This window comes from Silurus aristotelis (assembly GCF_946808225.1).
Source record: "Silurus aristotelis genome assembly, chromosome: 12".
Classification (NCBI taxonomy): Eukaryota; Metazoa; Chordata; class Actinopteri; order Siluriformes; family Siluridae; genus Silurus; species Silurus aristotelis.
In genome coordinates this window covers 21,614,277-21,628,114 of record NC_139585.1, presented here as the reverse complement: position 1 = coordinate 21,628,114, position 13,838 = coordinate 21,614,277, and the positions used below count along the sequence as shown (strand labels likewise).

The 13,838-nt window shown below is 41.5% G+C and overlaps 1 protein-coding gene across 2 annotated transcripts in view; it reads right to left on the bottom strand.

Annotated features, from left to right (window-relative positions):
* prkg1 (protein kinase cGMP-dependent 1) overlaps positions 1-13,838 on the bottom strand; it is a 194,727-nt gene that overhangs the window by 59,718 nt on the left and 121,171 nt on the right. For both annotated transcript variants that reach the window (XM_083556777.1, XM_083556776.1), the window contains exon 5: positions 4,350-4,413. In XM_083556777.1, coding sequence (XP_083412903.1) covers positions 4,350-4,413 — 64 coding nt within the window. The remainder of the gene's footprint in view (positions 1-4,349; positions 4,414-13,838) is intronic.

The window sequence follows — 13,838 nt, the reverse complement described above, 5'->3', positions numbered from 1 at the left end:
TTGCTCATCAGGGACAAACATACTTACAAATAACATATTTACGTTTAATCACCACATTATCTGTGTAAAGCTGCTTTGAGACAATGTTCATTGTTAAAAGCGCATTACAAATAAAAATGAATTGAATTGAATTGAAATTAAATTAATATCAACTTGTTATGTGTATAAAAGACACCAGTCACAGAATTAACCTCTTTCATTAAAACCTCTCCACCTCCATGGGCAAGACCACAGAGCTGTCAATGGACATCAGGGACAAGATTGTAGACATGCATAAGGCTAGTAAAGGAAAGTTTGTAATGAACACCTGAATGACTCAGTGAAGGCTTGGGAAAATGCGATGTGGTCCAATGAGACCAAAATTAAGAATTTTGGCATCAACTTGACTCGCCATGTTTGGAGGCAGCGAAATGCTGAATATGGAAACATTCTGCTTCGGGGCTGTTTCTCTGCTAAGGTTACAGGAAGACTTCAACACGTGAGCAGGGCCATGCACTGTAGAATCTCAGATTAGAACCTTCTGGCCTGAGCCAGAACACGGAAGATGGGTCGTGGATGGTCTTCCAGCATGACAATGACCAAAAACATACGGCCAACGCAACTTACAGTCTTGTTGCCCATTCCAGTCTTGTGCAGGTCTACAATCTTGTCCCTGACGTCCTTTGACAGCTCTCTGGTATTTCCCATGTTGGTGAAGAGGTTTAAATGTAAGAGGTTGATTCTGTGACTGGTGTCTTTTATAGACATAATAAGTTGATATTAGGAGATCTTTCTTGAAGGGATACGACTAATTTGGGTCGGTGAGAGTCAGAATTCTTGCTCATTTGGTACGGGATCAAATGCTTATTTCACTCAATCAAATACAACTTAATTTATAACCTTTCATTTTTAAATGTAATTTGTTTATGTTGTGTCTCTCTCTGTTAAAAGAAATCTACCATAAACATTATAGACTGTTCATTTCTTTGTAAGGGGATCAGCAGTGGATGAAATAATAATTTACCCCACTGTATTTAACAGTGGCAGGCCAAGCATTTTACACCTAGACCTTCACTGCTGTCCTACTTCAATCAATCCACCTCATAATAATATCATAAAAATGGCACGACTGAGTTTCTAAATGGATAGAAACTCTAACTGAAACACTTGGTGGTACAGCTGCAGCACTGCACCTGAGAGAAACGATATGAAATGAAAAGAATGAACTTTTGAAAAAAATTCATTACATATTCATGGACAAAAATATAGTAACATATACTGTATGTCAGTGGTTCTGATTGCATTACAGAGTTTAGGTCAGCAGAGAAGACATTGCTATGTTTGTTGTAGACAGCACCAAAATATAAAAATAGTAAGAAACAGTATATAAATATACAGCCTTAACAATGAACATGTCAGCTATGGGAACATTAAATAACCAATTTGTTTTTAAAAAGTAAAATTTTCTGCACAATCACCTAAAATTCCACCATCCATCTGGGTTTTTGTGATCGCTGCTGTGACACCCAGCTGCACTGCTGATAATACTGAAATAAAGGAAATGCTTGGGTCTTTTTTATGCCATTATGTCTTTTTTTTATTATGCCATTGGTTCTGTCAGATTAAATTCTTATTGAGTTTCTTTTTGTTGTTATTTTTTAGGGTAAAGTACCCAGAGAGAAATGTTATCACACAAGGCCAGCTTCTAATCTCTCGTTTTCTATGGCCTGTATAATGTGTACAAAAATCATTGACGTACTTTGTGTTCTGGACAGGAAGTTTGTAAGATTGCCTAGTTTGATATGATGGTGAATTAATGTATGAGTGGAGTGGAGTTGGTGTAACTAGTGCATTTTTGGAGACTGATTACTGTAGAGTAGCAGCCAGGAATTTATTTAAGTTGGCAAATGAAGGAGAACTTGTTTAGTGATAAACTGTGTGCATGACACACACGCACACACACGCACACACGCACACAAACACAAACACACACACACACACACACACACACACAAACACACACACACACACACACACACACACATTATATATATATATATATATAGGTTTATACCGATTGGCCAAGCAGAGGGACCGAGCTGGGAAGGATGTACTGCAAGTTAGAGCAATAAAGGATGGAGAGGGAAATGTGTTGACTAGTGAGGAGAGTGTGTTGAGAAGATGGAGGGAGTATTTTGAGCAGCTGATGAATGAGGAAAATCAGAGAGAGAGAAGGTTGGAGGATGTGGAGTTGGTGAAGCAGGATGTAGATAGGATTAGTAAGGAGGAAGTGAGAGCAGCGATTAAGAGGATGAAGAATGGAAAGTCGGTTGGACCAGATGACATACCGGTAGAAGCGTGGAGATGTTTAGGAGAGATGGCAGTGGAGTTTTTAACCAGATTGTTTAACAGGATTCTGGAAGGGGAGAGGATGCCTGAGGAATGGAGAAGGAGTGTGCTGGTACCGATCTTTAAGCATAAGGGAGATGTGCAAACCTGCAGTAACTACAGGGGAATTAAGTTGATCAGTCACACCATGAAGTTATGGGAAAGAGTAGTGGAAGCCAGGCTGAGAGAAGAGGTGACCATCTGTGAGCAACAGTATGGTTTCATGCCGAGGAAGAGCACCACAGATGCCTTATTTGCTTTGAGGATGTTGATGGAGAAGTATAGAGAAGGACAGAAGGAGCTGCATTGTGTATTTGTGGATTTAGAGAAAGCGTACGACAGGGTGCCGAGAGAGGAGTTGTGGTATTGTATGAGGAAGTCAGGTGTGTCAGAGAAGTATTTGAGGGTGGTGCAGGACATGTATGAGGACAGTGTGACGGCAGTAAAGTGTGCAGTAGGTACGACAGACTGGTTCAGGGTGAAGGTTGGACTACATCAAGGATCGGCCCTGAGCCCTTTCCTGTTTGCAGTGGTGATGGACAGGTTGACGGACGAGGTCAGACAGGAGTCTCCCTGGACTATGATGTTTGCAGATGATATTGTGATTTGTGGTGAGAGTAGAGAGCAGGTTGAGAAGAGCCTGGAGAGGTGGAGATATGCGCTTGAGAGAAGGGGAATGAAAGTCAGTAGGAGTAAGACAGAGTACATGTGTGTGAATGAGAGGGAGGGCAGTGGAGTGATGCGGTTGCAGGGTGAAGAGGTGAAGAAGGTGGAGGAGTTCAGGTACCTGGGGTCAACAGTGCAAAGTAATGGAGAGTGTGTTAGGGAAGTAAAGAAAAGAGTGCAGGCAGGGTGGAGTGGGTGGAGAAGAGTGACAGGAGTGATTTGTGATAGAAGAGTATCTGCAAGAATGAAAGGGAAAGTTTATAGGACTGTGGTGAGACCTGCGATGTTGTATGGATTAGAGACAGTGGCATTGAGTAAAAGACAGGAGGTGGAGCTGGAGGTAGCAGAGCTGAAGATGTTGAGGTTTTCGTTGGGAGTGACGAGGATGGACAAGATTAGAAATGAGTTTATTAGAGGGACAGCACATGTAGGATGTTGTGGTGACAAGGTGAGGGAGGCGAGATTGAGATGGTTTGGACATGTGCAGAGAAGGGACATGAATTATATTGGTAGAAAAATGCTGAAGATGGAGCCACCAGGTAGGAGGAAAAGAGGAAGGCCAAGGAGGAGGTTCATGGATGTGGTGAGGGAAGACATGCAGGTAGTTGGTGTAAAAGAGGCAGATATAGAGGACAGGGTGGTATGGAGACGGATGATCCGCTGTGGCGACCCCTAATGGGAGCAGCCGAAAGAAAAAGAAGAAGAATATATATAGGTTTACTGAGTACTCGATTAGGATTGGCTGGAAGGTTCAGTTGAGCACACAGGTAGTACCAGTTAGTGTAATCACCATTCTTCATTTAAAGTACTGCCTTATAAACCACTGTAACCATCGTCACCTACAGTTACAATACCATACAGCTGTTCTAAAAAATAAAATTTTTATAGATTTTATTTAATTAAAAATAATAATTTTTGCATATAATTTAATAATTTGGTAAATATGACAATTTAGACCAAGGCACAAGATGAATTTGACTGAACAGGAAAAAAGAACTTTACACCATGAGATAAAGAAAGTGGCACAATGAGTAAACAACAGCAGCAAAATCATTAGTAGTGAGATGTCACAGATCCATGTAATTTGCACGTGCACAATCAATCTAGCTCTCCATCGTGTCTTTCTTGCTCTATCTATCTATCTATCTATCTATCTATCTATCTGTCTGTCTGTCTGTCTGTCTGTCTGTCTGTCTGTCTGTCTGTCTGTCTGTCTGTCTGTCTGTCTGTCGATTTATCTATCTAGTATAAGGATTGAAAATGAAATAAAAAATAAGCATCAGTGCATGACCTGTGTTGAGTTTCAAAACACACACCTCTTCCAGCACATCTGCGAGTTTGCTGAGTGTTTCTTCTGGAAGGCCTTGGAATGTAGGAACACTGCAGAAAGAAAAAACGCAAACACATTGTTTTTTTTGTTTGTTTTTTTTGGCAAACTAAGACATTAAACTCACCCTGACCCAAACATCCATTACATACTGCAAGTCTATATATCGACAACATCTTCATTCCCGATCATATTTATTTTATGAAGAACAATTTTTTGGTTGCCTTCTAAAACACAAAATATTAAGGGCATTTAAATGTCACAATGAATGCAGGAAACAAACAAACAAACAAAAAAAAAACCTAAATGCCATTTTCTCGCTAAACAGCAGGAGGACTTTAACTAAAAGAACTGCCTCCAGAAGGAAATAAATAAATAATTAAAAATAAAGTTCAGAATTTTAATAACTAAAAGTAAGAGATGCAAACAGTTAGGCAGTGTACTCTGGTACACTCAATGTCCACTTTATTAGGAACTCCTGTCCAGTATTTCCACCACTGGAGAAACCCCTGGTGTTTTTTCCTTTAAACGTCTACCATAGAATCTTGGATTCCGAGCCCAAATTCCTGTTCTTGGCTGACAACCGTAGAACCTCATGTGGTCTTCTGCTCTTGTAGCCCATCTATTGCTATGTTCTACATTTTCTGCTGCTTGAGATGCTTTTCTGCCCATCACCTCTGTGAAGAATGATTATTTGAGTTTCTATATACCTCCTGGCACCTCAAACCAATATAACAATCTTTCTCTCTTATCAAGAAGACTTTTCCACTCACAGAACTGTCAATCACTTTTAATCAAATTCAATCAAACAATCAATCAATTTTCAAAAAACATTTTTCATTTCACACCTTCTTCCTTTTCTTCTTATTTCAGCTTCTCCTATTAGGGGTCGCCACAGCGGATCATCCGTCTTCATACCCCCCTGTCCTCTACATCTGCCCCTTTCAAACCAACTACCTGCATGTCTTCCCTCACCACATACTTCCTCTTTTCCTCCTTCCTGGGGGATCCACCCTTTGCATTCTCCTACCGATATACCCTATGGCCCCTTCTCTGCACATGTCCAAATCATCTCAATCTTGCCTCCCTCACCTTGTCTACAAAACGTCCTACATCTGCTGTCCCTCTAATAAACTCATTTCTAATCCTGTCCATCCTCGTCAGTCCCAACGAAAACCTCAAAATCTTAACTCCTGCTATCACTTTTCTCCACCCACCCACTCCACCCTGCCTGCACTCTTTTTTTCACTTCTCTAACACACTCTCCTTTACTTTTCACTGTTGATCCCAGGTACCTGAACTCCTCCACCTCTTCTCCCTGCAACTGCACCACTCCACTGCCCTCGTTTTCATTTACGCACATGTACTCTGTCTTAATCCTACTGACTTTCATTCCCATTCTCTCCAGCACATACCTCCAGCTCTCCAGGCTCTTCTCAACCTGCTCCCTACTCTCACCACAAATCACAATAACATCCGCAAACATCATAGTCTAGGGAGACTCCATCAACATTCTCAAAGCAAATAATGCGTCCGTGGTGCTCTTCCTCGGCATGAAACCATACTGCTGCTTACAGATGGTCACCTTTTCTCTCAGCCTGGCTTCCACTACTAAAGATCAGAAAAACCTGGTTAAAAACTCCACTGCCATCTCTCCTAAACATCTCCATGCTTCTACCGGTATGTCATCTGGTCCAACCGACTTTCCACTCTTCATCCTCTTAATCACTGCCCTTAATTCCTCCTTACTAATCCTATCCACTTCCTGCTTCACCATCTCCACACCATCCAACCTTCTCTCTCTCTCTTTTCCCTCGTTCATCAGCTGCTCAAAATACTCCCTCCATCTTCTCAACACACTCTCCTCAGTAGTCAACACATTTTCATCTCCATCCTTTATTGCTCTGACTTGCAGCACATCCTTCCCCACTCAGTCCCTCTGCCTGGCCATTCGGTATAAATCCTTTTCTCCTTACTTAGTGTTCAACCTCTTATACAGCTCCTCATATGCCTTTTCCTTAACTTTCGCCACATCCCTCTTCACCTGCTGTGGCATCTCCTTGTTATCCTGCCTACTTTTCTCATCACTCTGTTGATCCCAAATTTGTTTAGCCAATCTCTTTCTTCTTATGCTTTTTTGCACTTACTCATTCCACCACCACGTCTCTTTGTCTTCCTTTCTATTTCCAGATGTCACACCAAGTAACTTTCTAGCTGTCTCCCTTATCACTTCTACAGTAGTTGCCCAATTATCCAGCACCTCCTCACCACCACCGAGCCCCTGTCTGACCTCTTCCCTGAACCTCACACTACAGTCTTCCTCCTTCAGTTTCCACCATCTTATTCTTCTTTCAGTCCTCACTCTCCTTCTCTTCTTCTTCCCCTCCAAAACCATCCTACAGACCACCATCTGATGCTGTCTAGCTACACTGTCCCCTGCAACACCTTACAGTCTCCAATCTTCTTCAGGTTGCGTCTCCTGCATAGAACATAGTCCACCTGTAAGCACCTTCCTCCACACTTATATGTCACTCTATGCTCCTCCTTCCCCTTAAATAAGTATTTACCACTGCCATTTCCATCCTTTCAGCAAAATCAACCACCATCTGCCCTTCCACATTCCTCTCCTTAGACCATACCTACCATCACCTCCTCATTACCTCTGTTCCCTTCACCTACATGTCCATTAAAGTTTGACCCAATCACCTATTATTTATTCCTAGGTACACATTCTACCACTCTATTGACCTCACTCCAGAATTTTTGGAGCACACACACACACACACACACACACACACACACACACACACACACACACACACACACACACACACACGCACAAGCACAGACGCACATACAAATTCACATACACAAACTGAAATGGTTCTTGGGTTATTATAAAAAAAAGATAAACATTTGAAAAAGCAACTGCAGTTTCTTTTGCTTAAAAAAGTCAACAAACTAAAAAAAATACATCTGATATCCAATTTTTTTTACTATCATATTATTAAATGAAAGACTTTCTTGAGCCACAATCTTTTTCTATTGCGTTCTCACACTCCAGGCTTGCGTCTGATTCAACAAACTCGTCCTCCTAATATGTATACATTTCTCAACTTTTTAAAGACACATTCTGTGTAAAATTATAGTCTGCTAGATACATAATACATAATACATGGTAAATTGTTCTGCCATGGCATGAGGCTGGAAAGCGAATCACATTTGTAATTCACAGGTCAAAATCAATGAATGGATTAGTCTCAGATAAGCCAGGTGAATTTGCAGAAACCGATGGCACCAATCAGCACTTGCCCTCTATCAATAAAAGCCTTATCTTAATTTCCCATGAGAATGAAGAAAAGTAGAAATCTCACATAAAGAAAAAATGAAAGACAGTAACAAGTCATGAGCTACGTGACGCTGTGGTACTTTTACCGAATCCGATCACATCAATCAAAAAACAATAATGAGAGAACAGATTCTATCACAGGTTTTTGTGTAGCATAAACTCTGCGACTTTAAATTGGGTCATGTGTTTGGTACACTTGTGTATTATATAAGAAATGTAAACTATTGAAAGCATTCTGTCATAGGAAAATAATCTGTTATTTCCATCCTGACATTTTCCTTTCACATTCAAGCTGCATTAAAGCTATAACACGTTCTACTGAAATGGCAGTTTTTACGCATTATTAGGCTTGCGTATGTCCTCAAAACAAAAACAAAACAAACAAATTTGACATTATTTTAGTCAAATTATAATGAATTAGAAAAATAATTAGAAAATTACTTAATTCAAAAAAATCATAAAAACCTGAATACAGTGTCTGTTACACGGTGTAATGGGTGAAATATGTTGCGCTTTTTTCAAGAGCAGAGCGGTATTTTGGGAACAGCCTGCCGTCGCAGTTTTCCGCTATTACTGCATGTGTGGAGACCGAGGAATATGTCCTTATTATTTTCTGATGCTCATTTCGAAGTTTCTTTGACTAACCCGTAACGCTGTTGCCAAGAAAAATAAAAAAGCACGAATTTTGGAAACCTGTCTTATATGATTTCTGTTGCAACTGGAGTTAGCTCTCTCTCTCTCCCTCTATCTATCTATCTATCTATCTATCTATCTATCTATCTATCTATCTATCTATCTATCTATCTATCTATCTATCTATCTATCTATCTATCTATCTATCTAGTTTTTTAATGTATTCCATACTGTAATTTTTCTTGAAAAAAAAAATGGGCCCAAACATTTTCTAGTATGATACTGTTCCTGCGCACAATATCAGATCCATTAAAAGAAATTGCAAATACAAATCCCAAAATCCCCTGTCCAAAATCTAGTGGTAAGAAAAATGCAAGTTTTATAACATTTACATTTACAGCATTTTCAAAGCAACTTACTTTTATCTAATTTATACAACCAAGCAGCAATGGGGTGAAGGGTTTTGGGGTGAGGGGGCCAGGAGTGGCAGCTTGGAGTGGCAACAATTTGAACTCACAAACTTCAGGTCCAAAATTCAATACCTTGAACATTAAGCCATCACCTCCCACATGAGATCGAAACTAAATCCAAAAAGCATTTAAAAATTAAAAATGCATGTGACATGATCAGGTGTGCACAAATCTTTGGCTATGTATTGGCCATGTCTGTTGATTTAAGATGGACTTTGCTAGACTGAAGCTAATTTGCCGGCTGTTTCTAATAAGCCCAGTTTATTCAATCTTTCTATATGTTTAAGATCTGGACATTTTGTAGACCAGGCCAAGTGTTCCATAATACTCACTTAACATGTCCCTCTCTCTCTCTCTCACTCACTCACTCACACAACACATCAACACACACATACACACAGACAATACACACCCTATACACACCCTACATGATCCCCAACTGTGTCCCTCTAAAGAAGAAAAGGCAATCACAGGATCAAGCAAATAAACCACTTTTATTGTAAATTACTTTTGTCCAGGTCAATTGGACATTAAGACATTGCTCTGTGTGTCTGAAAGTCTATTTTTTTTTTTGCTTGAGGAGTTTCGAAATATCATGAAATTTTTTTCAAACCATTTCACCTCTCATCTACACACTGAACTGAAATTTCCTTTAAACATGTCCGGTTTATCGATGTAATCGTCTACCAAAATGGCTTGAAAAAACATTAAGTGGTGCTGTGTCAATCCACTATTGATTGCACTAGAACAAAGCAACAGCTTTAGACACTGACTGCTGCACCAATCATTGTAAATCTCTTATTGGCTGGCATTCCTTAAATACCAAAAAAAACAAAAACAATCTTTATGAATAAATGCCGGGAAAAACAACAACAAAAATAACATTTAAATGCCATTCAGCTGCAAGAGAAAGCATAGCATGAAGTGAAGTGAAACTCATTTTTAAAGGATGACAATAAATCTTTTGTAACCCAGCCATTAGGGGGGCACAAGCCAGTGTACTCTTAGTGCCGGTCCCAAGCCCGGGTAAATGGGGAGGGTTGCGTTAGGAAGGGCATCCAGCGTAAAACATGTGCCAAATCAAATATGCGGATCACAAATGAGAATTTCATACCGGATCGGTCGAGGCCCGGGTTAACAACGACCGCCACAGGTATAGTTAGCCGACAGGGTACCGGTGGAAATTGGGCTACTGTTGGCCGAAGGAGGAGAAGGAGAGGAGGAAGGCGTCTACAGAGACGGCAGGAAAAGGAGCAGTGTAGGAGAGTAGAGGTTCGGGTTGGTACTTTAAATGTTGGTACTATGACGGGTAAAGGGAGAGAGATAGCTGATATGATGGAGAGGAGAAAGGTAGATGTGTTGTGTGTTCAGGAGACCAAGTGGAAAGGGAGTAAGGCCAGGAACATTGGAGGTGGGTTTAAACTGTTTTATCATGGTGTGGATGGGAAGAGAAATGGTGTAGGGGTGATTCTGAAGGAAGAGTACAGTAAGAGTGTAGTGGAGGTGAAGAGAGTTTCTGATAGGGTGATGATCGTGAAGGTGGAAGTTGAAGGGATGATGATAAATGTCATCAGTGCCTATGCTCCACAAGTTGGCTGTGAGATGGAGGAGAAGGAAAGATTCTGGAGTGAATTAGATGAAGTGGTAGATGGTGTACCTAGGAAAGAACGATTGGTGATTGGGGCAGACTTTAATGGGCATGTAGGTGAAGGGAACAGAGGTGATGAGGAGGTGATGGGTAGGTATGGTTTTAAGGAGAGGAATGTGGAAGGGCAGATGGTGGTAGATTTTGCTAAAAGGATGGAAATGGCAGTGGTGAACACGTATTTTAAGAAGAAGGAGGATCATAGGGTGACGTATAAGAGTGGAGGAAGGTGCACACAGGTGGATTATCTTCTGTGTAGGAGATGCAACCTGAAGGAGATTGGAGACTGTAAGGTGTTGGCGGGGGACAGTGTAGCTAGACAGCATCGAATGGTGGTCTGTAGGATGGTTTTGGAGGCGAAAAAGAAGAGGAGGAAAGTAAGGTTTGAAAGAAGAATAAGATGGTGGAAACTGAAGGAGGAAGAGTGTAGTGTGAGGTTCAGGGAAGAGGTCAGACAGGGGCTTGGTGGTGGTGAAGAGGTGCCGGATGATTGGGCAACTACTGCAGGAGTGATGAGGAAGGCAGCTAGAAAAGTACTTGGTGTGACATCTGGAAATAGAAAGCAAGACAAGGAGACGTGGTGGTGGAATGAGGAAGTGCAGGAGAGCATTAGGGGAAAGAGATTGGCAAAACAGAAGTGGGATCGACAGAGTGATGAGAAAAGTAGGCAGGAGTACAAGGAGATGCGGCAGCAGGTTAAAAGGGATGTGGCGAAAGCCAAGGAAAAGGCATATGAGGAACTGTATAAGAGGTTGGACACTAAGGAAGGAGAAAAGGATTTATACCGATTGGCCAAGCAGAGGGACCGAGCTGGGAAGGATGTACTGCAAGTTAGAGCAATAAAGGATGGAGAGGGAAATGTGTTGACTAGTTAGGAGAGTGTGTTGAGAAGATGGAGGGAGTATTTTGAGCAGCTGATGAATGAGGAAAATCAGAGAGAGAGAAGGTTGGAGAATGTGGAGTTGGTGAAGCAGGATGTAGATAGGATTAGTAAGGAGGAAGTGAGAGCAGCGATTAAGAGGATGAAGAATGGAAAGTCGGTTGGACCAGATGACATACCAGTAGAAGCGTGGAGATGTTTAGGAGAGATGGCAGTGGAGTTTTTAACCAGATTGTTTAACAGGATTCTGGAAGGGGAGAGGATGCCTGAGGAATGGAGAAGGAGTGTGCTGGTACCGATCTTTAAGCATAAGGGAGATGTGCAAACCTGCAGTAACTACAGGGGAATTAAGTTGATCAGTCACACCATGAAGTTATGGGAAAGAGTAGTGGAAGCCAGGCTGAGAGAAGAGGTGACCATCTGTGAGCAACAGTATGGTTTCATGCCGAGGAAGAGCACCACAGATGCCTTATTTGCTTTGAGAATGTTGATGGAGAAGTATAGAGAAGGACAGAAGGAGCTGCATTGTGTATTTGTGGATTTAGAGAAAGCGTACGACAGGGTGCCGAGAGAGGAGTTGTGGTATTGTATGAGGAAGTCAGGTGTGTCAGAGAAGTATTTGAGAGTGGTGCAGGACATGTATGAGGACAGTGTGACGGCAGTAAAGTGTGCAGTAGGTACGACAGACTGGTTCAGGGTGAAGGTTGGACTACATCAAGGATCGGCCCTGAGCCCTTTCCTGTTTGCAGTGGTGATGGACAGGTTGACGGACGAGGTCAGACAGGAGTCTCCCTGGACTATGATGTTTGCAGATGATATTGTGATTTGTGGTGAGAGTAGAGAGCAGGTTGAGAAGAGACTGGAGAGGTGGAGATATGCGCTGGAGAGAAGGAATGAAAGTCAGTAGGAGTAAGACAGAGTACATGTGTGTGAATGAGAGGGAGGGCAGTGGAGTGATGCGGTTGCAGGGTGAAGAGGTGAAGAAGGTGGAGGAGTTCAGGTACCTGGGGTCAACAGTGCAAAGTAATGGAGAGTGTGTTAGGGAAGTAAAGAAAAGAGTGCAGGCAGGGTGGAGTGGGTGGAGAAGAGTGACAGGAGTGATTTGTGATAGAAGAGTATCTGCAAGAATGAAAGGGAAAGTTTATAGGACTGTGGTGAGACCTGCGATGTTGTATGGATTAGAGACAGTGGCATTGAGTAAAAGACAGGAGGTGGAGCTGGAGGTAGCAGAGCTGAAGATGTTGAGGTTTTCGTTGGGAGTGACGAGGATGGACAAGATTAGAAATGAGTTTATTAGAGGGACAGCACATGTAGGATGTTGTGGTGACAAGGTGAGGGAGGCGAGATTGAGATGGTTTGGACATGTGCAGAGAAGGGACATGAATTATATTGGTAGAAAAATGCTGAAGATGGAGCCACCAGGTAGGAGGAAAAGAGGAAGGCCAAGGAGGAGGTTCATGGATGTGGTGAGGGAAGACATGCAGGTAGTTGGTGTAAAAGAGGCAGATATAGAGGACAGGGTGGTATGGAGACGGATGATCCGCTGTGGCGACCCCTAATGGGAGCAGCCGAAAGAAGAAGAAGAAGAAGAAGAAGACAATAAATCTTTTGTAAATAATAATAAGGATAATATTATAATTATTTTTTTCTCATCACATCATGGTTGGATTTCTCTGTTTTGATTGGTCAGAGAATGTTGCTGCATTTTCTAAAGCAACAGCTCAGACACAACTGCCAAATGATTGATATTAATGCATTGCACTTATAAGTTAAACGCATTCAGTTTTTTTCCTGTCATAATAAAGTGTTTTAAAAGGAGTTGTTTATTTAGCAATATATTATTGCTACACCTCTATGGTTTATGTGTAAATAAAAAGCTCTACCTTTGCATTTGCCATCAGAATCATGAGAACTTTGACTACCCTATTTTTCGGACTATAAGCCGCCGGGAGAAAAATTGGTAATTTCTAAACACACGACGATGACAAAAGATAAACTCCCTGAGAGAAATACTTGTGAAAGGAAGGAGGAAGACAGTGAACAATGACTTTCTTGGTAGGCTACTGTTTAGATACAAGCCGTTGTAACGCGTTGAGTCTGGGTGAAGGGAGAGCTCACTAATTCCAGTTACAACACAAATCATATAAGCACAGACAGGTTTCCAAAACTCGTGCTTTTTTATTTTTCTTGGCAACAGCGTTACGGGTTAGTCAAAGAAACTTAGAAATGAGCATCAGAAAATAATAAGGACATAATCCTCGGTCTTGCACACATGCATTAAAATGCGGAAAAATGCGGCGGCAGGCTATTCCCAAAATGCCGCTCTGCTCTTAAAGGAGCCACAACATATTTCACCCGTAACACCGTGTAACAGACACTGTTTTTCGTTGAAGCCTGTGTAAAGTTCATTAGTTTCAGTGTAGACACCTACCCGGCTTATAGACAGGTGCGGCTTATTTATGTTCAAAATAAAAATCTTTGTCAAATTCGGTGGGTGCGCT